We start from the raw sequence: 26885 nt of genomic DNA on the forward strand, positions 1-26885 counted from the left end.
GAAAGCACAGCAGCTCTGCCACAGAGGAACTCTGGAAGCCAGCATGTACCTCCAGAGATGTGGCACGGGGTAAACATCCCGAGAACAGCTCCAGCAGAGAGCACTGGCAGAGCAGCCCCTGCAGCAGCCAGGAATGCCCTCCAAGGTGGAGGGAGCGGTACAGACAGAGCTGTGGCTGGAGCTGTGTGTGGCCACAGCCCCAACACTGGCCCAAGCTCTGCTGGGCAGGGCAGGGTGAGCTGCAGATACCAGCTGTAGATAGCAGTGCTCTCACACTCTTCTCCTCACACAGGAAGTAACACCACTGGATTAAACAAAGCCAGCTAGAAAACGGGCAATGATAGAAAAGTGGATGTCTCCCAGCACAGCGCTGCTAGGGCTGTCCCTAGCATCAAGCCAAGGATGCTGGAGCCCTGTTTAGCCCATTGCACTGCTAGACATCCCCATCTCCTGCCACACAGGAGAGCAGAGGAGTGAGCACAGCCACGACAACGGGCTGTGTCTTTGCACACCTCTGCTCTCTCTCTGCAGCATTGTTTCCACTGCAGAAGCCACAAAGCGCTGCACTGGCACATTTGCTTTTGTGGCTTGCTCTTTCCTTTACACTTCTGCTCTTTGTAAGACAGCACACAGTTTCCTCGCAGGGAATGTAAGTATCATACTCACATTTCCTTCTAAAGGTGACAGAGTCCCCCACATCTGAAGGCAACATCTCAGGAGACAATGTGCAGCTGTTCGCAGCTCTAAGTTCTCAGCTTAGTGATGAGCCAATAAACATTCATGCCTGAGGCTTATTTTAAAAAAAAAATTGTTATAAAAAATATTATTATGTGATCTACTAGAAAAGGAAGACTACAAAACCTAGATTTGGAGCCCATCTGAGAGTTTGTACCATCTTCTCTGGTATGGAACTTTGGTTATAGTAAGTGGTATTTGCACGTGAGTCAGACATCCTGCACTGAGCATCACCCAAGACCTGCACGACACTAAATCTCTCTCCAGGCCTTTGATGAGGCACAGTGTGTGAGGAGAAGAGCAAATGTGATTTTAACTGGAGTGTCAGATAGGTCATATGAGGAGGTAAAAGCTTTGGGGAAGGGTAACTTTACTCTTGGGAGATCTCCTGAGTTTGCCCCCTGGCCTGCAAGGCTGGGCTCCATCTGGGTTGCCCTGGATGGCAGCTCAGGGCTTCCTGATGGCACGCTTCCCTCTGCTGTAGCTTGTCACAAAGCAGGAGGAATTGTGGGCAGTGGCAGGAGCAAGGAAGAAGCAAAGTCAGCCCTAGAAAGGGATGCTGCCCTGCACCATGAAATGCCAAGGAACTGCTGGCTTCTAGGTAGAGTTTTGGCCATTTGGTTGATGAAGGACACATCCTGCCTTCTCTTCACTTCTGCCTCACACAGGGCCAAGAAAGGAAAAACTCCAGCTTGAATCAAGTGGTGGAAATATGAAGAGCAATAACACAAAATAGAGCTTTAGCCAAGGGTTTGGCAGGGACGCTGACTCAGTGCTTCAGAGCTAACTGAGAGCCCTGAACTGTCTGGACACAATGGAAATCTTCCAGAAACAGTGACACACGCACATACACACACTACTGCTACAGAAAAAGTTGTCTGCACAAACTTTTTCATGCTTCTCTCAAGAAAAGTAAATTAACATTTTCAAACCATGACTCATGCAGAGTAGTCCTCACCTGATTATTTGAAGAAACATGATTTCCCTGTGCTGTCCATAATGTCACATAGAATCATAGAATATTCTGAGATGGAAGGGATCCACAAAGATTCACCTCCTGTCCCTGAACAGGACAGCCCCAAGAATCACACCCCAAGCCTAAAAGCATAGTCCAAACATTCTTCAGCTTCTTGTGCAAATTCTTCAGCTCAGACAGACTTGGAGTTGTGACCACTTCCCTGCTGAGCCCATCCCAGTGCCCCAAAATCCCCTGGGAGAAAGGCCTTTTCTGATATCCAACCTCAACCCCTCACCCCAGCACAGCTTCATGCCATTAAACCTTTACCCCAGGTGCTCTCCCTCAGACACAATTTCTTCTTTCTCAGCTGTAAGCACGTGTCAACAGCCAAACCTCACAAAAAACACCCTTCATTTCTGCTCTGGAGGAATATAATCCCCCTTAGACCAGGCAGTCTGTGGTTCACAGCAATGACTGAGGCTAGAGCAGATGGCAGCATCCCATCAGTTATCCTTGCAGATGGTGCATTTCAGTCTTGCTGATGATTTCCATCATCTATAATGGCCCTAGATTTAGGAGCTAACTTTCAGCATCTTGTTCTAGTAAATTCAGTGACATTACTGCTGCTGCAAAAGGTGTTGGCTTGCTGGCATGCTGCAATCAATCTGTCTCATAGCAGAAGCCAGATAAATGACCATAAAAGCCTCTCCTAGTCTTGGCAGTGGTAAATACACAAAGACCTGTATTAACTACAGCGTGCCCCTTCATCATGAGAGTGGATGGACTAGCTACCCAAGAAGGATAATAGAAGAACAGCTGCCCCTAGAAATATATCTAGGAAAGACAAGTTGTTGCTACCATCTAAGTGATCTTTTGGACAAGATCTGACACTCCCCAGAAGCCATCAGCTTAATAAATGCATGTACACCTGATGTTTTGCACAGTATTTTATTCCACTACAGTACTATAAATTCAGAGAGGAGTGAGGGACAGTTGGAATGGGCAGGTGGGAGGTTGAGAAGTGATGCAGGAGGCTGAGCACAAACAACTGGATAAAACATTTCAGTACTAGGTGCATTTATTCCTAGCAGTGGCCTTTAGATAGTTCCCAGAGACAAAGCAAAGTCTTCCCTTCAAATGCAAGACACTGTTGGCATTTTTCCTACTGGTGCAGCCCCTGGGGGGCCATGGATGTGGGCATAAAATTTCCCTCCTCCTAGAAGACCTTGCACAAGCCTTTCTGAAGCATCACTGTGGATCCTCAAAGTGTCTGTAGTTTATTTATTAGACAGTGGACCTGTGACAGCAAAACAAAAGGAGCACATGTGGCCTTATGCATACATATAAGGAGGTCTGGCTGTTACTACTGAAAAAAGAAGATGTAAATGTCTGTAACATCTGTAAATCTCTGTAAATGTCAGGAACATCTGAATGACCTGTCAGCACAGTCTTGCTGCTGCTCTCTGAAGCAAGAAAAGTGTCTTTCACACCACTTACACAGATGCCCTTCGCACCATCTATACCTGGGGCCATGAGATGCAATGAAAATTCAAGTCCTTTCCTACTCAGCGCAGATCCTGACAGCAGCTCAGTTTCTCCTGCTTCTTCTCTCATCCTAAGAGTTTCCTGTGCCCTGTGAACCTAGTTTTGGCCTCTCTGAGGTTTGTCTGTTCCTACATTTAAATGCATCACCTCCTGCCAGGTAGCAACATCAGTGTGCGGGGACAACAGAGTGGCAGGATGGGCTCAGCTCTGGGGCCAACACCCCACATCTGCAGCAGGAGCCACACCAGTGTTGGCAAAGAGCTTTTTCCACAGCAAAGGAAAGCACAGGCACAAAGCTGCCCATCTCTCTAAACATTTACGCCCCAGAGCTGCTGTTGCTTGCCAGGAAGAGCAACAGCTAAAGTGCTGTGTCATTGCATTTCTGAGAATTTCTGCTTTTTAAGATCTCAGTAAGGCAGGTGCAGGATGTTGTGTGTGATGCAGATGAGCACCTGCCCTGGTGACAACCTGTGGCTTTTCAGAGCATTTCTACCAGGGCAGTACTTGCAGCCCTTCTGTGGCACTCCTGGCAATCAGATGGTGTCACCATTCTTTCCAGCCATCCCCTTACACTTCCATCATGGGAGAGCAGCCTTTTTGTTCATTAATGTGTCTCGTGTTCCCTACATACATGGCTTTCAGCAACTCAGAGAAAATTTGCTGAACTTCAGCGGGCACTTTGCAGAGCAGGAAGTTTACTGTGCAGCCTCAATGGAAAGTTACTGTGCATGCCTTGTGCCCTCACAGATAGGATGCACTGGGTTAGAACCACAGCTGCCATGGTTATTTGTGTTATATTGGTATTCCTTTGAGCTCTTCAGCATCAGTAGTTCAGTATAAAAATGAGTATCTACTTTCCTCTTATGCTGAGGCTGTTTAACCATTGGGACTTTTTAAGATAGATAAAATTCATGGCAGTGTTGACTCCTCCTGATTTTCTCTCCAGCAAAGAAAGGATTTTTCATCTGCATCTGCTTCTTCAGAGAAAGCTATAAACAGATCTTTATACTAGCCAAATAGCAAAGCTTCAAACACTCAACAAAAGGCAGGGAAACAAAACTCCTTATCAGACACCAAATCATCTGGAAGAAGAAAAAAAGTCCCAAACTCTCAAGAGCTGGGCAGAAATGTGTACAAAGAGAAGCTGAAGCTGCACAGCTTTCCCTGTGACCTCCTATGGCAGCAAGAAGAATCCTGGCCCAATTTGTGCACAGGAAGGAAAGAGAGCTGGCACAATTTCCCCTGTATTCAGGATACCCAAAAGGCTGGATGGAGTCCTGCCTTTCCATCACCCTTCTTCCATCTCATCTAGCAAAACCCATACCAGAAAGCGACATCAACATAAAGATGCTGGAAAGGATTTGCTAGAACGAGGAGGTGGGGGAAGAAGAAAGGTTATTTCCTGTTTGCTGCTATCAGATTTGGGTTTACTCCCCTTCTTGGGCTTCTCAAAATTAGCACTGCACATTCCCTGCAAATGGCTCAGGAGAAAGACAGAGAGGAGGGAGGAGTCCCTGCAGCCCCAGGCAAAGCATCTCCCGAGGGGCTCAGTGGGGCTGTGATGTACCACCAGCAGAGGAGTGCATCTGTCTGGGGAGCACCATCCACGACAGAGCAGAGCAGACATGAGGAGAAAGCAACAGCAGCTGCAGCTTTCTGGAGAAAAACATTTTATACTGCCTGAAGAGTTTGCAGGATGATGGAGGACAGACCTTGCCTGAGACCCCTGCAGCATCCCCACCTATTTAAGGGAAGAAAAAGCATCTCTGCCTGCCATTACTCACCAGCACTTCTGTACCCTCAGTCATTAGGCCTGTGCCCTTTCTTTCTCTCTTCCCTTTGGATCCTGCACAGCACTCACTGAGTCTGTGTCATCACCCCCCTCCTCTCTCTGTCCTGTCACGGGTCATCCTGACACAGCAGGGACTGTCCCACCCAGCAGTGCTCCTGCTCCAGGCTCTGTGTGCCCCCTCGGGAAAGCCTCCACCAACTTCTCCAGCGGGCTCCAGGTGAATTGAGTTGACATTCACACACCTTCCTGAATGTGTCACCTGACACATCCCTGAATCCCACCCCTGCTGTCCCAAGTCATGCTGTCAATGGCACTACTGCAATTCTCTTCACGCAGACAAAAACACCATCCCAAGTTCTTTCTCTTTCTTTTTTTTTTTTTTTTGTATGTTTGAAGATACCTTGTTACATGACTTTTCGGTATCAAAAAAAAAAAAGCTTTTAAAACTGCTTCGCTCCTTAGTTTACGGAAAATATGTTTTGCCCTCAAAGAGGAAGTTGTATAAACCAAAGATGAGACAGCAGTGCTGGCTGGAGGATAGGCACCCAGCTGTATTTCTTTGTTCCATTTGCATGTGATATGGGAGTAGACAATCATTCTCTCCAATGCACTGCATTTGTAATTCCAAAAGATTTGCTGAAAACTGCCTCCAAGTAATTCTTGGCCTGTAATACATCTAGTTTCTGTAGTGTTAGATAATACTAAAACTATCAGTAGCCATCATCAGTTTTAAAAATTCTGCATAGAATTTCCAGTAGTAACTATATTTATATTAGCTATAAAACAGGCACTTTAGACTATAGCCCCATTCAGTATGTTATCATGGATATTGGCTAACTGTGACACGGAATATGCTAGCCAGAAAAATAGATCCATTTAAAAATGAGCTGACACTGGCCACCCATATTTTCTACCTCTGCAGATGGGAACTTTCCTTATGTTAGTGTTTGGCACAATGAGCAGACATCAGCTGTACATCAACTTGCAAGTGAAATAAATGATTTTATAAAGTCAGGTTCCTGCTGACCTCGTGGCTGATGGGAGAGTGGGGGAACCTCTGCTGCTTGGGGCTGAAATCCCACCTCAGGCAGGAAATATCTTCATGAAGGGACACTGATGCCATCAGCATGCATTAAAATATATATATAAAAAATTAACACCTGCCAGTAAGGACATGCAGTGATAGAACATGGGGCAAAGGCTTCAAACTGAAATAGAGTAAGTTTATATTGGGTATCAGGGAGAAATTCTTTTCTGTGAGGGTGCTGAGGCACAGGGAACTGTGGCTGCTCCACCCCTGGAAATGTTCAAGGCCAGGTTGGACAGGGATTTGAGCAACCTGGTCTAGTGGAAGGTGTCCCTGCCCAACAGAAGGGGTGTTGGAATTAAATGAACTTTAAGGTCCCTTCCAGCCCAAACCTTTCTATGCTTCTATGACTTGCTTGCTGAAAAAGTACAAATATCTGGAAGGGCTTAGGGCCTTCTAGATTCTCAGTAAAGACACCCCTGCTGTCTCCAGCCACATCCTCTGCCTGAGGAGATGAGTCATGTAATCTCACAGAAAGGAAATGCAACATTCACTCTGAACAAAACCCATGCAGGACACACTGGTTGTCAGAGGTCCCAGGCATTGGGCAGCCTGGCAGAAGGCACAAACAGTATCCAAACACTAATCCAAGCTTCTGCAATGACACATCACAGAATTCTGCTTCCACCTCAGACAGAAATGGGTGATGCTGCTGGTTTTGCCCACTTCTGTTACCAGTTCTGTGTGTTTACCTGTGGAAATCCGTGGGGCGTCTCACTCCTGCCTGCCTGCTGGTAATAATACCAGTTTGGATTTTACAGCACCCCCAGAATTTGCTGTTTCATTTTAAGAAATGGCTTTAAAGATGTCTGTCTGTGACCCTACCTGCTACAGGTTCATTATACATGAACCTCTTGTTTGCTTGTTTTGAAATGAGCTGCAATAATTCATAAAAAGTGACACGAACTTACCATGTTTACATGCCTAAAATCTAGAGGGTTTTTTTTCAACTACACAGAGATTTCTATCAGAAGTTCACACAACCACTGACCATTATCAGTTTTGTCTATCTGCCCTCAGACCCACCAGCTCCTACTCCAGTTGTTTCTGTAGAGCTGAGGGTGACAGGGAGGGCTGGCCCTGGTGTGCTGGGCTCTGAGGCAGCACCCCAAGGGCTACATGCACAACCACTGGGACATCAGGCACAGCAGCCTGTGGTAGAGGTTGGGAAACAAAGCACTGTTTCGTTACTGGGATGTAGGAGCTTTTCTGACATGAGAGTTTTGTGGGGATGAGTTCATCCTGAATGCTTAAAGAAATCTAAAGGGGTCCATTGTCTCTGCTCACCATTCTACAGCACATTTCTTGCTTGCTTTTGCTTTCACTTTGATCTCAAGTCAAGTGAGTTCATTCTCTGCTCTCCTTTTATATTCATAACCTCAATTAATTACAGGATGGAAAGATTACATATTGCATTTCATGTCGATTGCTGCTTAGCACATGCCACAAGCTAACTCCTCTCTTCCCACCATGAAAGACTGACAAGGATACAAATCCAAACCTCTACTCTGTACAGTGCTACAAACCACCGGTGGGAGGATATCACATCCCAAAACATCCACATTTCCCACAGAGCAGAGCTCCCCTCATCCTGCCAGCACTGGATCAGCAGGGAGGGGGAAGCTGCACTACTCCCAGCTCACTACCAGCGGCCAGAGGGATGATGTGGTGGTCAGTTCCCATCACCTGGAAAGCTTCCCAGAGGAAAGCAGAGCCACCTGGAGGCAGCCTGGCACCAAGGACTCTCTCAGCAGCCCAGAGAAGGCAGGACTGGCATGGCACAGCCTCAGCAAAGGCACCAGAAGCCCCAGAGAGGCAGCACAGGCACCTCCATTTCTGTTCAAATTCCTGATAGCACCACCCACATCCATGCCCTGTTCTCCTGACAGACCCAGGCTGGAAAGTGTCCCTGCTCTTTCCTGGCAGATGCAGGACCATGGTCAGACTGGAAAACACCTGGAAATTCAGGCAGATGGCTCCTCAGAGTGCTGGGTTCATAGACTGCAAGGCAGGACCCCCATGCCCAGACACACCAGTGTTCCAGGGATAAACCTCTTATGGTAAACTCCAGGGGTTTGACAGGATCATATCAGGACATTCCTTTTAACCACAATCTGGGCCCACTTGTCTAAGGGTGAGAACAAGCCACCTCCTCCTTGCCAAAGGTGCAATGCAGTCCAGCATCCCCTCTCACAGCTAAGGTGGTTTTAGCCACAAAAAAAACACAGATGGATAAAGATGGGTAAAACTAGACCATCCCCCTGCATCCCTGCCCTGCAGCTCACAGTTCAGGCACCAGAGCAGGGCTTGGTGAGCTCTTGGGGCACACAGATGTTCTTACACATCAACACACACATTCCAAAAGGGACAAGCTTGTGCCACTGTCCTACAGCCTCTTCTGGGGTGACTTACAGAAGAATGCCCTCAGGATCTCTGGCCACCGCAGTCAGCAATAACTTGTTACCACCTTTCCTTTATTTGTTTGTGTATAAATTTGAAAATAAGCCTGTACTTCCCTGTAAAAACCAGAAAGAAACAATTATTAAATAACAAAACTTCAACAGTTCTGAAACAAGGTAGAAAACAGATCTTTTTATTTGGAACAAAATGCATCACGGAGGGAAAGGAAAAAGAAAAAAAAAACCACCAGAAAGAGAACAATAGCAGGGCATGAACACATACAGTTAAAGGAAGAGCACAGGCTGCATCACTTCTCTCATGACCTCACAGTAACAGAACCTTTTGCCCCTTTGCTGAACGGCACTTTCAGTGGGAAAGGACAGAAAACCAGCCCTGGTTCAGTCTCTCTCACAAAGACCTCTTGCCTCCCTATGGGAAAAATCCTTCCAGGACTGCGATCATAGCAGTGGTGGTGTTCTCAGCTGCTGGGCACCCCCAGCCCTCCCAGGGCTGGCAGCAGGAAGGCAGCACTAGGATAATCTGGAGCTGGGATGCCCCAGCCCAGCAGGACGAGGCTGGCCCAGCTCTGTCACCCCCAGCACCCAAACAGTCGTCTCCAGTGCAGCTCAGAGCACTGATCAGCCTCTCAAGCATGTGCTGGAGTCGAGTGTCCCCTCCTGCCCCTGCCAGAAAGTGCAGCAGTGAAGCAATGCTGGCTGTGTCCTCCCATTGTGGTGACACTGGCACGGTGACACTCACTGCTGCTTCTGCACTGCCACCCAAGCACTCTGTGTCACTTCTCTTGTCATTCAACTCGCAGCCTCTGAGGAATGTTTATACTGAAGGGAGTTAGAACAGCACCGTAAGGAAAAGAATTATCACCTCCCTCTTGCTGTGGAAAACCTGATTCCTACGGCAGCCTTGAAGAGCAGAGACAGGCTGAAGCACCACCAGCACAGCACACAAGATCCAAACATCTTCTACAGAGAGGCACAGGACAAGGAAACAAGGAGAACAGTCACCTGTGGCTGGGTGTCACTGCTGCAGAGCCTTGGCAAGTACACAGAGATGAAGGACTCCCAGGTAAGCGCGCAGCCGCCCCTCCAGCTCCCTCCCCTGGGAGAGAAGCCCTCAGTTTAGCTTGGATTCTGCTGGGGTGCCCGCAGCCCTCGTTGGATGGCTTTCACCAGGCATACCTTAAATCCATTTCCAAGGGATTGACACTGTCTGCACAATACAAAACAGGGACGAAATGACAAGGGAGGAGAGGAATGCAGTACACACCTCCCCATCCCTTTTGTCCCAGTCTGTACCATCTCTGTTTTTACCACCATGCCTTTCTAGCCCAGCAGGCTAATTTTACACTAACAACCAATTCACCACCTCACTTGAACTACTAAAATTGTCTCATACAGCAAATACCTTGCTCTGGTAGCACATCCTGCAGCACTCCCTGCAGTCCCTGGCAGCTTTGCTGGGACTCAGCTGCTTGCTGCCTGAGACAGAATCCCTGCCCTCTCCTCACCACATTCTTCTTCCCTGCAGGTCTAGCCCAGCTGCTCCACAGGCACAGAACAGGACATGCCTAGCAGCAAGACTTACCTAAGAGATTCCCTAAATTGCTGCTGCCTGTGCAAAGAACACAGCCCTGAACAAGCCTACATGCACAAGCAGATGGCCAGCTTCATCAGCTTGCAGCAGCTAAACTATTACACTAAAGGCACTAATGCTTGCATTGATAAACAATCTCAGCCTTAAAATCAAGGTTTTTGCCAAAACTGCAGCCCCAAGCCCCGAACTGTTGCAGGCAAGCAAGCGAGTGTCAGCGCTGGCTTAGCTCGGGGGCAGCCCAAGCAGTCGGGTTCTGGTGGGAGGTAACCTGCACCCTCTGTCATTTGGGGCACCAAGCAAAGCCAGCACCACCCCAGGTCTGCACACAGCATCTGCAAAGGTCCAATTTCAAGCCCCCACCACTGCTCCTGCTCCAGGCAGCAAGAGGTGAGAGCCAGATCTGGAGCTCAGAGGAGTGGCTCAGGTAAGCAGCCAGGACAGCAGACACCCAGCTGAGACCTCCTTTGAGCTCCCTTGGCAGCGCCTGGGGAAAAACTGCCCTGAAGTCTCCCGAGAAAAGGCTTTCTCAGGAAATTTCAGGCAAGCCCTTGGCTTCTGCCTGGGACTGGCAGGCACCTCAACCTGCCTGTAGTGCCTGCCCCTGGCTGGCAAAGGCAGGCAAGGCATGGGGTGGGCAGGGAGCGGGAGGAGCCCTCTCATCCCAGGCTGTGCCCCGGGCTCCTCAGTTCAGCTGCAGCTCTGTTATCAGGCAAAGCATCAAAGAGCTGCCCCTTTTGTTTGTTGGTGAGCCTGTCAGGCCACGCCAGGCGTGTGCTTTTCTCAGTATTTTCCTTTTAAATGAGGTCAGAAGGTCTGACACCTCACTTCTTTCCCCTGCTAAAATTTTCCAGACACAGTGAGACTATGGGATGCAAAGGACAAGCGTCACAGGCTTCAGGGTGGAGGAGCAAGCATGTCAGATCAGTCATCAGTTGGATCTGGGAAACAGTCTGAGGTGTCTTCCTGGCTTTCCATATCAACTAGGACCTCAGCATCTGGCATCTCCTCAGCTTCTATCTGCACTGGTAAGTTTTCTTCTGCCAGTGCCTGGGGCTCAACGCCTTGACCAATCTGGGCAGCATCTGGAAAAAGGAGAAATGGTTTATAAGTGCCCACACTATGGCTCACCCTCGTGGAAATCCACCCCTGGTCCCTAATTAGGCTGCAGGCTGCCTAATCCACTCAGTCCCCTCACCCCAGGCATCTGCAAGTCAAATTTCAATTTCCTCTGTAACTACTCATTTACTGAGCTATGCATCATTCCTTAGGGCACTTTGGTATTGAAGCTCTCTGGCTTCCTAGTACCAAAGTACTTTAGTACCAAACCTTTAGTACCAAAATACTAAAGCCAAATCTATTCACTTCCATCTGAATAATTCAAGCTGGCTAACAGCACACATTTAGTTCTTGCCTACTTTCCACATGCATCTCTGCTTTTTACTTAATTGTAAAAAACTTAAATATGGACTACTTTTTAGTTAAACTTATAATATTTGAATTTTTTATTAAAAGCTCTACACTTGAAGTATATTAATATTAAACAATCAGCTGAAAGACCATTTTTTCCTCTTTCTTGCTCTGTGTTCATGAGTAGCATACAATATTTTGAAAGCAGAGCAAAGAGCATCCAAGGTTGGATATAAAGCACAGCAGAGCTACAGGAGGCTGTGCAGGGTGCAGTGAAGGACACCAGAAATGGAGAGAGCAGTGCTGAGACCAGGCTATGACCTATGTAAAGCTGCTCCAGTTCATGATGTCTCTACTAAACCTACTCCAGCTGATGATGGTGCATTACTAGGCAAGGTGTTGCCAGCACTTGTGTTTGGGAAGCAAAACTGAGGGAAACATAATGCAAAACGTGGAGTATTAATATCAAGCGCTTACAGAACAGGACATTTCTGGAGGGTTTTTTTTATCACTGTACTCTCTTGACCATATTGTGCTAAGGCTGTCGGGGTTTATGCTTGATTTCTTTGAAAAATTTAAAATGTGACCATATTCCCACTCTAGCCTCAATTTAAGAAAATACACAAGCCTCTGGCTTTGATGGGATTTAGCTGTGTTTACAGCTCAGCAGATTGGTTCCTGCTGTCCTGAAGATGGCTGCTTAAAAAACAGCACCATTTTTTATAAAATGCTACTGATGAGAAGGGGAGAAGGGTGAGAAAACTGCAGGACAACTGCTGAGTTTTTTTTGGGGGGGGGGAGGGGGGGGCAGGTTGCTGTTTCTGAGGTACGTGTCACCTCCATGCCCAGCAGCCACACACAGACACTGTGTCCCCCCTGAACAAGGTGTCTGGCCTCAGACAGGTCACTGGACTCCTGGACTCACCAGGCTTGGGAGGACGGTCAGCCTGCGCAGGCTGAGCCTCCACGCGGTCTCCATTGGGCGGGCTCTTCGTGCCTTCAGCGGACACCACCGACATTGTCAGCCCGTCATCCTTCTCCTCCTCTGTGAAGCCAAACCCAGAGATTTTGGAAGGAGGCCCCCACAGCCCCAGCAGGGCTGTGAGGCCAGACCCCAGCACATGTCTGTGTCCCCTCCTCAGGCAGCGCTGGCTCCGCTCCCAGAGCAGGAAGATGCCGAGAACGGAGGGTGGTCACTGCCAGCCTGGCCAGGCTGCCAGGATCACAGCTTGAGGTGGTCTGCAGGGGCAGGTTGCTCCCAGGGACTGGTGCTGACAGAGGACTGCCATCAGAAACCATTTGGGGATCACACCTGAATGAGGTTCCATTTTATTGCCCATGGGAGAGGTTTTGCTGTGGGTTTTTCTTCTGGCCAGGAGCAGAGTGAGGGCACAAGTGTGAAAGGAAAAGTGAGGTTTAATTCAAGACCCTGCTAGCCATAAAGGCTGCCTGTCAGCAAGCACACTTCTGCTCCAGCAGGTCAAGGGAGGACAGGCTGGAGGACAACCAGCCACCCAGCTGAGACCAGGTTACTCTAAGGCCATGTCAACCCCAGCCTGCACAAACACAGTCCTCTCCAAAATTCATGATGGGGGGGTCACAGCATTCCCCACTCACCTGATGGCACTGGGATGAACTTGTGTCTCCTCTTCATGCAGCAACATATGGCTGCAGGCAAAGCCACCAGCAGGAGAAGCGCACCCGCCGCGCAGCCTGCCAGGATGTAAATGAACCCCGGGTACCGCAGCAGGTCTGCAGGAAGGACACAGCATTGTTAGCTACCATGGTGGACAAGCTCCTTTCTCCCAGTGGGAGAAACCCTGCAGCCAGATGAGAGCTTGATGACATCACTGTTGCTTTATTTTGGATGAGGGCAGCTGGCACTGTGAGCTGTGGAGCTCTGTGATTTATGTCACATTGTCTAATTATGGCATGGAATCTTTCACTAAGAGGAGAGGCCTGTGTGCCCAAGCTCTGTGCATTCACTTCTGCCTGCTCTGATCACTGACATCTAAGGTAATCTGTAACTTTTAATCAAATTTAACAGAGAAGGTGGTGGTTTGAAAGATACATTTCAACAAGCTGTATGAAAAAGAGCAGCTGAGGAGGGAGACCTAAGGAAGCAGCTCCTTGTGGCATCAGCTCTCTTCACAGAGAGCAGCAGGCACAACTTCCCAAGGATTTTTCCTGGGAAGGCAGTGAGAAGTACTGAGATAAGAGGAGAAAACAATTCTTATCTCTGTTCACTGCTCCCATTTTTGCACATGTGGAATGTGCAATGGAGATTGTTTACCAAAAGCGATGTGATTAATTGGACACCGGTGAAAGCTGTTTGATTAGCCAATCGCTCAAGCTGTGTCCTGGCTGTCTCAGACAGTCACAGGTTTTTCACTAGGATAGTATAGTAGAGTATTCTTCAGCACTCTTTAGTACAGTTATAACATAGTATAGTTTAATAAAGCAATTGTTGAGCTTTCTGAATCATGGAGTCACAGCGCATTATTCCCTGGCTGGGGAATAATAATAATAATTCCCTGGCCTGCTTCCACTATATCTCCTGCTGAAGGAAAAGCTGCAGAGTCTACCCTTAGAGCTGGCATCAGAAAATCTCCTTAGCACAGTCATGTAATGACTGCACCAACCCCAGAGAAAGTCTCATCAGAGCCTGCACTGCCTCAAGCATCGAGACTGTGGCCACTCAAGCCAGAGCTGTGGGAAAAAATCCTTCTCCGGCTCTGCTGCTGCTCAGGGAAGAATTCCACCCTGTTCCCCTGCCCAGCCCGGAGAGCAGAACACGCAGCAGGAGCGAGGGCTGCAGATGGCTGAGCAGAAGGGCAGCACAAGTCACTGGTGATTATTTCCCAGCTCAGCAGCCCTTGCTCGGGGTTGCTGTGACGGGGCAGAGCCACGCGTTCGCTGCTGCTGAGCAGGCAGCTGGTCCAGGGCACGGCAGACTTGCACAAGACAGACCCATCCAGGCTTGCTCCTTCACTGAGATAATCTCCTCCAACCTGGGGCAGCCTCTAGGAAAACTCTTCTTGCCATATCCAAAAAAACCCCCACACAACTCCACTTTAACATAAATTCCTTAAAACTCCTTAGGTAAGCCCATGCCATTCCTTTCTGAATAATTTAACTGCTTTGCAGCAGCACACATGCCTGCACAGCACAGCACAGCAGCAACCAACAGGCTCATCTGGAGCTTATTTCAAGCCCTCAAAAGCACTAATTGTTCCATATCTCCAGAGACTAGGAAGAATTTTAAATGTTCTAGAATATACTACATGCCATCATACTCCACCTACTCACCGGGACTGTACAAACAACCGCGCACAGGTGCTCATGGTATTTTCAGAGTGCTTGTTCCAGTCTTTTTAAGAACAATTACCAAGTTCAAAAAAAATCCATATTCAAAATTAAAAACTTTCAGCGACTCAGAAATAATTTCCCTAATTATTTTACTTGATGAACGCTTAGAGAATATTGTGAAAATTATAAATAGAAGTTGGGAATTTTTTTCCCGAATCTTTTTTCTAAAAATTTGCCACTTGTTAAAAGGTCTTTTTGAGATAAAATATTGTGTTAAAAATAAGCAATAAACAAGTAATTAATCAATAAAAGTATTTTATATATGTTGACTTCTTAACTTCTGAATCCTGTGTGTTCAGAGCCCTGTGCTTGTTGCCTGGTAAGTTTACGGCATTTCTGCCAAATTGTTTTTTGGTTATTGAAAATTAATTTCATCAGCCAACAGGTTGCCCAAATGAATGTTTTTACATAGATCATATACCTACAGTGGAAAAACTAAATTCAGCCCTTTGCCTGGAGCAAACAATAACCCACAAAAATAATTAGTTAACCTTCAATTAAATTAAATGAACCCATTTCCCTCTTCAATTCCTTTCACTGGTATCCAGAATTGCTTTAATTCACTTTTTTCAAATGTGGTTGCATTTGATGACTAAAAAGTGGAATCGCTGCCACCTTCTTTCTTTCAGACCCTTCCAAATATGTGTCTGTGTGCATGTCCATCCCTAAAGAGATAGCACTAAATTCCCTCATGAGCTTTCCAAGGGGAAACAGGGAACAGATATCGCACCCAGAATCAACCACGGAGCCTGTTGATTTCTCACAGGGCTTGACTGAACTGCTCATGGATGTTCACATGGATGTGGAGATCCTCAGCCCCCAGTGCCTCGGCCAGCTTGGGTCTGACTGCACAGAACAGCCTCCAGCCAGTTTAACAAAATCCAGATCACTGCTCCACAGCCACAAATGCCAAATCTGCACAGGCTGGGCAGTGGTGCCAGAGGGAGCAGGCACAGACAGCCCACAGCACCTCTGCAGAATTCCACCACACTGGACACAGGGGCTAGATCGGGGGGGGGGGGGTGCTTTCACATCAACCACATGCCAACCCCTGAAGAAAAGACAGAATCTGCCATGGAGCTGGAGCGTCCCAGACAATTTCTAAAATGCTACAGCATAGTTTCTCTAGTGGCAAAAGTGATTAAATTAATTACAGCAAAATTTGTCAAAAACCTTATCGTTAAGTTATGCCTGTAGTCTTGAAAATCATCTTTGCTGCCAGAGAGTAGAAGAACCTTCACTACGGGAGGTGCAAATTAAACTATACCCAAGGATCCAGGTTTTCTGTCTCATTAAATTCTGGCCTTATTCAAGCAGAATACTCAGCATTTATGAATAGCTTGCAAGTGGAAAAAGTCTCAGCCTTCTCGCAGACTTACATGTCTGAGCAAGGATATGGAGGGGAAAAAACCCTACATTCCATAAGTAAGTGGCTTGTGTCTTTACCCACTTCTGAGGGATGGGGCTGATGGAGAGACATTTGTATAGATCAGAAAATCTTTTGTGCTTCTGATCTAGATAAGGGAAAAGAGATGAGGCAAAATCTCAAATGAGTCCAGAAGCAACAGGGCTGAAGTAGTGGAAGAGTTTTTATGGGGATGCACAGAAACTGGGAGGCATCTGGGTCATGGATGCATGTCAGGGTAGGAAGCAGCCTGTGCTTCTAAAGCAGCATAGAGGATTGGTGCACAGGAGGTGCAAATCTCCATCATCAAAAAGTAGGAAAAGAGACAGATCGAGATCCATCCTTGCTGCAGGGCTGGGTAAAAAGACCTGCTCAACAAACTTATCCCATCTGCAGCTGTAGGCTGTATCAGTCCAAGGCACAAGAGGGAGAAGGAAATCAAGGGGTCACTTTCTAAAGGCAGGATTTGGTAACTCTGGAAGGGAGATGCCAGAGGACAGAAGAATTTGTTATTTTGAGGACACCAACAACCCCTCAGTTTGCTGCTGCAAGAGACCAAAAATAAGATTTTCTGGGGATGCCATTACTCACCGTAGCTGCAAGACAGCGTAATGGGCCTGGTCCTCGTGACACTGTTCCCCTTCAAAATCTCACACACAAACTCTCCAGGCTCAGTTTTGCCCAGGTGAACCTTCTTCCCAGCATCCTTAATGCAAGCCCCCTCAGCTTTCAGGTGGGTGCCATTCAGCAGCCACCTAAAGACCAGGGTCTCGCTGCTGGTCACGTTGCAGGACAGCTCTGCAGTTCCATCAGGGAAGCACTGGATACCAATGGTCGGCTCTGGTCACACGCAGCATGGGGCAAGGGGAACAGGGAGGAAAGAGAGAGGTGAGGAGGGGACTCAGCAGCTGAACGGAAGCTTCCCTTCCCAGCAATCCCAGTAACCACATTTACTGTATGAAGGGAGCATAGAAACAAGTAACCAGACTCTTGAGTGTCTGCACTCCGCCCTGAAATGCTTAACAGTGCCCAACGCTGCTAGTGACTCTTGATCCCTGTTTTGGGGATGCCACCAAAATTGGTATGTTTTCATTTTCTTAACTGCCTCTGAAAAAAAAAAAACCACCAAAAAGCCCCTGGTCTGAGAGGGTGGTAAAAACATCCAAAGCATGTACCAGCCACAGCCCTCCTCTGTAATCAGCAGATAATCACAGCTTTGGAGGAGTCTCAGCCCTCCCCTCCACCAGAGGTTTGTACTTTTGCTGTCACGCTGCCCCTTCTTCCATTTTAGAGGGGAACTGGTGCAAATCATGGCCAACACGGACACGAACACAAGACACCTGCAGTTAGATACAACACCAAGACTGGGACATTTTAAAATAAATCAATGAATCATTAATCTTACTACATTTCCCTGAATTTCTCTCTTTAGTCTAATACAAGGAGCAAACCTATTTCCTATACTTGCCACTTTGCACATACAAACTAGATAGAGAACTGGGATGGTTTTAGGACAGCAGGAGTAACACTGAACACATGTATCCATGGAAATAAGCTCAGAAATCACTTTCTTCACTAGGACATCATCTTTAGTTAAAATTCCCTGCCGCCAGGAACATGTTGGCAGTGAAAGTTTTTCCCTGCCTTAGGGGTGGCAACAGAACAGAAGGAGGAGGCAAATGTTCCCAAAGCAAATCCACTGAAATGGAAGTTAAACCCAGGACACTTCTGCAGTCTTTGACTACTTCCAGTCTAAGCCCTTGTTCTTCACACCAAGGAGTCACATCTTTGACCTACTGTGCACAGCAGTTCCGCCTGTTTGCACCCAAAAGGTGTAAGGGTTCATTTGTCTTCACTGAGACCAGTTTGCTCAGACATTTCCATTACAGTTTTGTGCGCTTCCATTTATCTTAGAAGCCTGTGTGAGTGAAAGCCCTGCAAAAGGAACAGTGGTGATGAGGACCAGAGCAAGGCTCTCTGTCTGCCTGGAGCACTGCTCAGCAGGAGGACAAACCCTCCCAAGCCTTCTCCATATTAACCCAAGCAATGAGCTGGATCCTGTACAGAAGTGACTTTTTTCTGTCTTTGCTACCTGCAGATGGATGAGCGGGCACACAAGAGGGAGCAGGAATTCTGAGGCTACAAGGGACAGGAGGGAGACTGGCACGGCTCCCAGGGGCACCTATAGCTCCTGCAAGCTCAAGCAGTTTCCTTGGAAAAATTTCAAGGCATCAGGCTTCCAACAAGTTCAAAAGCTTTTTGTTGCTAAAAAGGCCACTTACCAAACACTTCCAGTGTAAAATTTCTGGCGGTGTTCTGAAAAACAAATCCGTATTTTCCTTCATCTTCTTTCTCCACACTCCTCAGCACCAGGGAGCCGTTCTCTAAGTTCAGCCATCTACCAGCAGAAGTGCCACACTTGGCCAACAAGGCATCATTTAGGACAGTTGTAGAGCATTTCTTATCCTCCTTGCTCATGCTGGAGAAGTTCTGCAGGCTTTGGATTTCCAGAGAAAAGACTGCTGAGTCGCCGCTGAGCGCACTAGTCTGGATGGCAGAGCCTGAAAGGAAAGCAAGTTTGCCATGTCCATCCATCCCCTCCTGGCTGCCTCCCAGGAAGGAAAATGCCCAGGTGAGACATAAGAAGGACAGACCCAACCCTAGGCACAAGCTGGATCACCAGTGATTGAAAAATTTGAGGATTTCTATAAGGTCCAACTTCCCCCACCTCAACAGCACAGGAATGGTGTGCACAGCATGCACAACATGGATACAAAAGGCTGAACAGCTGGTATTTTCTCTTCCTAAATTTAAGATGACCATCTACCAGCCCCCATCAGAGAGGAGAGACTGTGCAAAGAAAGGTCCTCAGGGCATCAGTGCCATGGACCTTGCACAGGGGGTAGCAGAAACTACAGCTGCAGGTGCACAGCTGCTTTTACCCAAAGAGTAAGGTCACAGTTTTAACTCGAATAGGTCTTGCACATTATTACATTGCTGTGTGTAAATCAGAGGTGGGTAAATGGCAGGGTGACAGCAGACTGGGGACTAACCCAAGGTCACACCGAGTGTTGGGAGCTGGATGGACCATGTCGCTCTCCAGCCAGCACTCTGTGTACAAGGACCTTACATTCCCCACTGAAAAGCTTCTCCAGACAAAGGACACTCAGAAAGTACAAGGTGGTTAGTTATTGTTACTTTACTCAAAAAATAATCTGTCTTTGGTCTGACTTCCCCTTTCATGCATTAGCAGCTACACTATTTGATGTCGCCCCAAACCTGGTAGCGTCCTTAAAAAGATCTTGGAGCAAAATTAAGGTGCCTGCTCATCTAGGCAAACCTGTGCCAACCCCAATAAAGAAAAATCCTACCTACCTTGAGTAACAGTTATTATCACCAGCAAGCAGAGCGGAGTCAAAGGAGAGCCGAAATCCATTTCAAAGAGCTCCTTGCATCATATGCTGAGGAGACGATCTGGCTACAGAGCTCGGTGAATTTAGTGCTCGGGAAATGATGTCAGAAGCAAGAGTGGGGGGAAAAAAAAAAAAAAGAAACTCCATAGTGGACAGATTGAATGATGTTTAAAAAGAGACCTGCAAGGTTTTGGGTGACTGAACTCGGGCTGAGCCAATGCAAGCCACAATGTGCTCTGCAAAGTCCCGCAGCTCAAAGGTAGCTGTGAGTGTGAGAACAGGGCTGAGAGGTGAGAGGACACAAAAATATCTCCTGGTCAGCTCACCGCATTTAGGAAGATGCTAATGGAGCAGGCAAAGGAGAAACACCTATTTCTTTCATCCTTTCCTAGTTTATCAAAGTACAGCATCCCCACCCAGGGAGAAAAAATTAGTCCAGTCAGATAAAGCATTGCACATGAAAACCAGCTGATTTATCTGCAATACTAAAAATGATCACTCCTTGACATCTCACCAGCAGGAAGGAGGTGTGGGACAAGGCTCTCCCTCTGTTCCCAAAGGCTGTGTTGCCAAAGTGAACTTTGCCAGGCTCTTTCACTGACTGAGTGGTACCTGCCATGCAGGAAAGGCTCCATACAGCCACCCCAGGCAGAGTAAAGCTTATGGGAAATTAAGTTCCATGGCAAAACTAAACTGAATGTAGCCCAGAAGCCACCCCAGCTCTGCTTAGAGTGCAGAGCTCAGAGAAGAGACTGAAAAGCCAACCCTGAAGAAACTCTGTGAACCAGTTATCTGGAGAGCCAGGTAGGGCCAGACACTTGGCACTTTTTGAGATGGGTTAAAGCACACTGGGCATTGCACCGAGTGCCACACAGACAACACAGGGACAGAAGGAACTGTCTCACTCACTGGAGGAAGTACACTGGTATAGCTTTAGAACCAACAGCTGGATGCTTCCAGATGCTTAGCAGATGTGCTGGGGAATAACTACAACAGGTGGGTTCAGGATGCAGCTGGGAATCTTATATTTTTGTTTCTCTGGTCACAGATATAGACACAGCCCCCTAAGGAAGCTCCATGCAGTGGGTTCACGTGTACACACACATTTCTGAGAAGTGGGTAAAACCCTTGCACTGTGGTCTGCACTATTTTTCAAACAATCTGGCTATGCTTGAAAAATTCCACATTTCAGCCAATGGTTTGGTCAATCTGACTTCTTATCAATGACAACTGCACCTCACCTGCTTCTCCCAGTGTCCCAGACTGAAAAGTTTGGTTCAAGGCTATCACAGCAATATGCTGTCTTTATCATATGTGCATAGGACAGGCCTAAATTGATCTAAGATGAGACAGAAATAGACCTCTCTGAGAAAAGCAGTGAAGTGAGTCTTCAGACACTCACAGCAGTGCAGAGGAAGGGAGAGAGAAAAAAGTATTTACAGTAAGAAACACTTTCATTTCCTTCTGTGCTGCTGAAATAACATGAAGAAAATCTCTCTCAAATACCACTGCAAGACTGGGGCTAACCATCTGCCTCGGATGTGCACATTCATCCTCGTTTCACCTTCATGCTTGAAGGGCAAGCTGGTAGAGCTTAGGGTTGCAGTGCTGTGGTGGAGACACGAGACAGAGCAGACAGCACGCGCAGGGTCACTTCCGAGCAGCGCCCCGAAATCTCAGAACCTCAGCAAAACAAGCTGCAAAAGGGGTCTGCACAAAGACTAATCCAGCAAAAGTTCACCTTCTCTTCCAGCCAAAGAAAGCAGAGCCCATTTGCAGTAAAATCCAAGAAAAATATGGCCCTTCTTCTGCCGCTCTGTTGTCACAGAAGTGACTCTGCACGACTGTGACATTGCGGCGTCCTGCATTTCGTCTCCCTCTCGGTGACTCCAGGGCAAATGAGTACATTTATGAGTTCAATATTCCTGACTGCAAGTGCCCCATACATCATACAGTATATGAAGTCCCATTAGGCTTCTTCTGTCCCTCACATCCTCACTAGCTAAAAAAAACCCCAGAAGGAATCACAGCCGGGATAAAGATGACAGCGCACACACAATCTCTGTTGCCATCAATCAGCAGCCTCTTTTAAGAGCAACACTCTCAAATTTCACTCATAATGAAACTGTTAGATGAGATCTGGCATTAATTTCTAGCATTGGCTAATGAGTGCTCTTGCAGCACCCTTGGCTAGGCAGAGAATTCAGTTCCCCTTTTTATATTAAGGCACAGAGTTTTGTGTGATTACTGCAGACAAAAAACACCTTGTAAGGCTTAACAGAAATCACAAGTAGAAAAAGGGGGGAGGGAAGGCGGACCAAATAAAAAATCCAAGAATTTGTGGTTAGAAGGTGAACTAAAACCTTTTTTACTTGGTGAGCTGCAAGCTCACAGGCTCATTTTGCCCCTTCACACTGAAGGCTTCATGAAAGTGGAATGGACATTCATTTCATAGATGGCATAAGGCCTTGATGGAGCATGGGAGATGGGAAAACCTGAGCTAGCAAGTAAAGCAGGAAATAACCCGTGAAATATTATGGGGAAATCTGTACATATCAACTCTGCATATCTCCCTTTGCACAGGCTGGTAAGCATAGGCAGCACACCCATTTTTACTGTCATTAATGTGTGTCAGCGCTCACTGGGGAAACACACAGGCCCAGATTCACTCAGAGGTAGCCAGCAGAGCTACATCCAGAAACTCAACAGATGCAAACAGAAAACAGGCCTGCAGCTCCAGCAGTGCACAGCTGCAGTGGCCCTTCTGTCCATCCATCCAAGGCAGGAACGGGGCACACACCAGAGGAATGCTTCTGCGTGGGGCAGCAGGACCCCAGAGACTGGTGGAGATTCATGTGAATTCTTCCTTTGGCACATTAAACTAGCCAGAGCTATGCTTATCTTCAAGACCTTTCTTGATCACAACAATAGAAATAGCAAGCGAAAATAAAAGCAAATGCTAATGTCAGAGCCTCAACTACAGATGATATCTCCATGACAAGGACTTTTAAAGAAACCCACAAATTAAGAAAAGGGACGTTGCAGAAATGGGCTGAGATCAGAAAGGCTCCAGACCTAACTATAGATGAGGTACATGTGGTTTTCTCCATCCTGTAGTACCTCTGGGGAAGGCACAGTCCAGCACTTGCAAGAGTCAAGGCCAGTAGGAATGCACTCTCTTCTTCAGAGCACCCATGGATATTTTCATCCTTCTCTTGCTAGGAGGTGGAAGGAATGTCCAACATCTTACAAACACATACAGCTCCCCTGACATGGCTCTCTCAGCCTGCCCCATGATGACAAGTGAAAAAGAAGAGCCCATATATGGACAAACTGCTAGAAATGACACCATTTATATTTAGCTGTGTGCAGGGTGAAATGCTTTGCATTTGCTTGAAAAAAAAAAAAAGAAAGAAAGAAAAAACCCCAAACCAAATGGTTTATCATTGCAGAGCTACTCAGACATATGGGTTCAATCCTGTCAGTACATGAGCAGCACTTAACTGCAGGAACACCTTCCTCTTCCTCCTCACTTTGTCTTGTCTCATTTTGAGGGGAAAGCAGACTTTGCTAAACCCCAACTTGGAAGATGAACTTGGGAGATTCCACTAATGTTGCCAGCTTCAAACTAATAATACAAGTATTACTTACAAAGGCAAAGAGATTTCACAGGCTAAAATTCCTGCAGGATTCACTGAACAGTCTGAGCATTTCATCTGCTGTGGTTAGGAGAAGGTTAATGCCAGGCTCACTTAAAAGAAAAATCTTCAAATACGGTGAAGAATGGGGACAAAAGCCACCAGAACAGCTTTACAACCACAAGATTGCAGGTGGTTGTGACAGGGATTCCCTATCTGTCACACTGTAGCACATGAATAACCTGAAGTGACAGTCAGAAGACTTGAAAAAGCAGCAAAAAACACACTTGGTGCTTTTTCCTGAAGATTTGCTACCATACACAAGAAACTGCAGCCACTGATACCTGCAGCAAATTAAAGGATTCAAGAGCTTTAAAAAGTTTCCTTTAAGCAGTAAAGAATATTCTTTGATTACAAAAAAACAACCAAAACCCCCGGGTCATTTAACTTTGTATTACTTACTAGAAGTGCCCAGAAAATGCAAACATTTAGGATAATGGCTGTCTTGACAGCAGACTGAAATTCATTGTAAAGGCACCAGAAGAGCATTGAAAAAAAAATTTAGGAGAGCCACAAAGTGAAAGAGGCTGAAAAATAGTGTTTTATAGGATCAAAGCTGGAAACACAGCTTCAGCATGCCAAGAAGGACTTAAAAGGCAGATTGAAAAGTCCTTGGTCATGACACTCTTTAACAAGGTAGTCTGGCTGGGGCCAAAACAGCAAAAAATTGAGGCCTTTTAAGACTAGATTAAATTTTTGCATACCCTGATATTGTGAAATGAGTAAGATTTTCTGAAAGTGCAAGCATGGAGGCACTTAGCCCATGAAATGAATGCCTGACCATGCTCTGAGAGCAAGCCCTGGAACCACAAATCCAGCTGACACCCCTGGTTCTTTCCTCTAGAACCCTCCTTGGAGAAAAAAAAAGATTTATTTTTATCTCATTAGAGACTGACATCTGTGCGCATTTATCAAACGTTTGGATCTCAGGGTCTCTCCAGAAATACAGGTCATAAAAAAAAGGCAACAAACTGGAATGCTTCTGCAGCCAAGATTGTGTTCATAGTATGAATATTCCAGCCACAGAACATTTGTGCTGGGCCAGTCTCATTTATTTGGCCTTTACACCTCACGTGCACTAAAGCAACAGGAATACAGGTAGAGCACGTGGTCATTTAAGTCTCTGCACAAATCTTTGTTGTCTTTAATGCTTCATTCTCTTTACTTTCTCTAATGATTGAGGATGGGACAGAGAACACAACTTTTCTCTATTCCTAAGTTGTAGGCTTAGACATACCTTGGAGAGGTTTTGTTCAGTCATGAGGTACCTCCCTGCCCTCTTCTGAAAAAAAACAATTTCCCAAATACCCTCCCTTTTCTTTAGAGAATTATAATTTGGCTGGGGAGACCTGATAGCTTTTAGCTGTCAAAGCAACTGGCATTACATGTGTGTTCCAATTTTCCCTATTTGTACTTGCCATTAGCACATCATCCACACTCTGTATTAATAAAAGTTATTGGTTAACTCTCCTCTAATTCTACCTAGGGTTTTTTTAAAATAAAGTTGACAATCCTGAAAAACCCTTGAGGAAATCCAGTCTACTTTTACTGTTTTCCTTTCCAGGTGAAGAACAAAATTATACTGAGATTCTGGATGCACCATTATACTGAAACAAGCTGGGCACAAATCAATTACTGCAAAACATTTTGCATTAGCCAGTATCATGTCTATAGTTGTTGAAGTATCAGGAACCAGAGTCCTGGACAAACCTACAAACTGATCTTCCATCCAAGCTTAATTTAGTTTTTTTTAATCAGTAAGACAGGGGAATTACAGGGAGACTCACAAGGGAGAAAATCCTCAATTATTTGTCTTATACCTTCCCTTGATTCCAGAGATAACAGGTACTATTTTAAGGTACTGCATTTTGAGCTGTACTGGATTAGCTGACCCTAATAACCCATGGGACACCTCTGAGTTCCTGGGGTACTTCTTTCCCCCTTCAGTCCCATAACCACCACGTTTTGGCACATTACCCACAACGTGAACACACAAATTCCTTGCGGTGAGCACTGCAACTGTGCCCAAGATTGTGTAACAAATACCTCCCCACCAAGTTTGCTAGTGCTGATTCCAACAGCAGGAAAAGAATCAGACTATGGATGTGTCTGTGCCATCATGTCCTGGGTACAAAGGCAGCTTTACCTTCTATTCATACATTTACTTTACCATTAATTGTTGATCCTTCATGGGAGGTGGTTAATGTCACATAAACTGTGCTGGTATCTATCAGACATGCCCTAGGTTTCATCTCCAATTTTTTAATCTATAATTGGCTCACTGAAGCCCCCCAAGGTGATTACTTTTGTATCTCCTTCCACTGCTAGGGCTTGGGGGTCTGGTCTGATCATTGTTCATTGCTTTCATTCAGCTCCCGATTGATTTGATTTTCGCTTTGTTGCTCTCATCGTTCCTGCCTCAGGATCACAGGACATTCTCTTTCCAGTGTCTTGGTTTTATTGCAGTAATCCTTTGGACTTCTCCAATTTAAATTTCCATTTCCCTTATTTCCATTATTACCCCTTTGTCCTCTGAAATTCCTGCCTTGCAGAGCAGCTGCTAACAAGCCAGCCTCCTCTTCCTGCTGTTTTCTCTTCTGCCTTATCTTAAACACATCCCTTACATTACACACAAATTTTGCAATAATTAACATCTCTTCCATGAGTTTCCCATGATAGCCCAGAAAACATTGGTTAAAATTATTAACATCTGGGATCTACAAATAAGGAGACAAGCAAAGACCCATTCTGCAGGGCTTCTGGGTTCATTCCACTGCCAAGTGAATGGCTTGTCAGCATTATTTTCCCTTTGTCTCATTAACCATTTCTTAAATCCTCTTCAGCAAAATCTTAAGGCACCTGATCCTGCCTTGGTCTGCTAATAGGAACTGTCTGGCTCTGCCCACGCAGCCCTACCATCCAGCAGACTGTTCTTTATTTTCCTGCATAATCAACACTTTCTCTTTACGGGGTAAACAGAGTTTCCAGTAACCATCAAACATCTGAACAAAAAGGGTCATATGCAGTAAAAATTCCCCCAATCACTTACTGAGCCTTTTACTCCAGACTCCTTCCTGGAGCCTGGGCATTTGCTGCTGCCAAACCACCAAATCTGCCAGACCAAATGGCACCATTGCTTCTGCCCCCACGGCCACAGAAGGAAGGGGGGCTTGCACAGCTGCTGAAGGGAAAGCAGAAGGTGCAGAAAGAGGAACAGAAGGAGTGATAGAGCAAATGGGATGCAAAGGAAACAGAGACACATCTGCAGCAGCTGTCTGAGCTCGTACGAAGAGCGGCGACTAAGGAGATGCCTTGGTTTTGTTCCCATTCTTTACCTTACCTTGTATGACTGGTTTGTATAATGGCCATTAGATCCATCATGCCACCAACTACTCCAAACATGCCAAAAATCAGTCTGAGCTGGGAAATGGTCTCCAATATTAGCATTAAACACATTATGCAGTC

General features: G+C 46.4%; 1 protein-coding gene across 1 annotated transcript; it reads right to left on the bottom strand.

Annotated features, from left to right (window-relative positions):
- Positions 1-11049: 11049 nt before the first annotated feature.
- LOC311151007 (uncharacterized protein) lies at positions 11050-20026 on the bottom strand (the record flags this gene model as incomplete). The annotated part of the gene is made up of 6 exons (XM_084201068.1): positions 19685-20026; positions 18592-18870; positions 16901-17149; positions 13153-13287; positions 12461-12580; positions 11050-11210 (listed from the first exon to the last, which is right to left on the bottom strand). Exons 1-6 carry the CDS (start codon positions 19743-19745, stop codon positions 11050-11052), a joined length of 1005 nt encoding a protein of 334 aa, XP_084057194.1. The 5' UTR covers positions 19746-20026.
- Positions 20027-26885: the final 6859 nt, after the last annotated feature.

The sequence above is a fragment of the Fringilla coelebs genome (genome assembly GCF_963513975.1).
Source record: "Fringilla coelebs genome assembly, chromosome: 2".
Classification (NCBI taxonomy): Eukaryota; Metazoa; Chordata; class Aves; order Passeriformes; family Fringillidae; genus Fringilla; species Fringilla coelebs.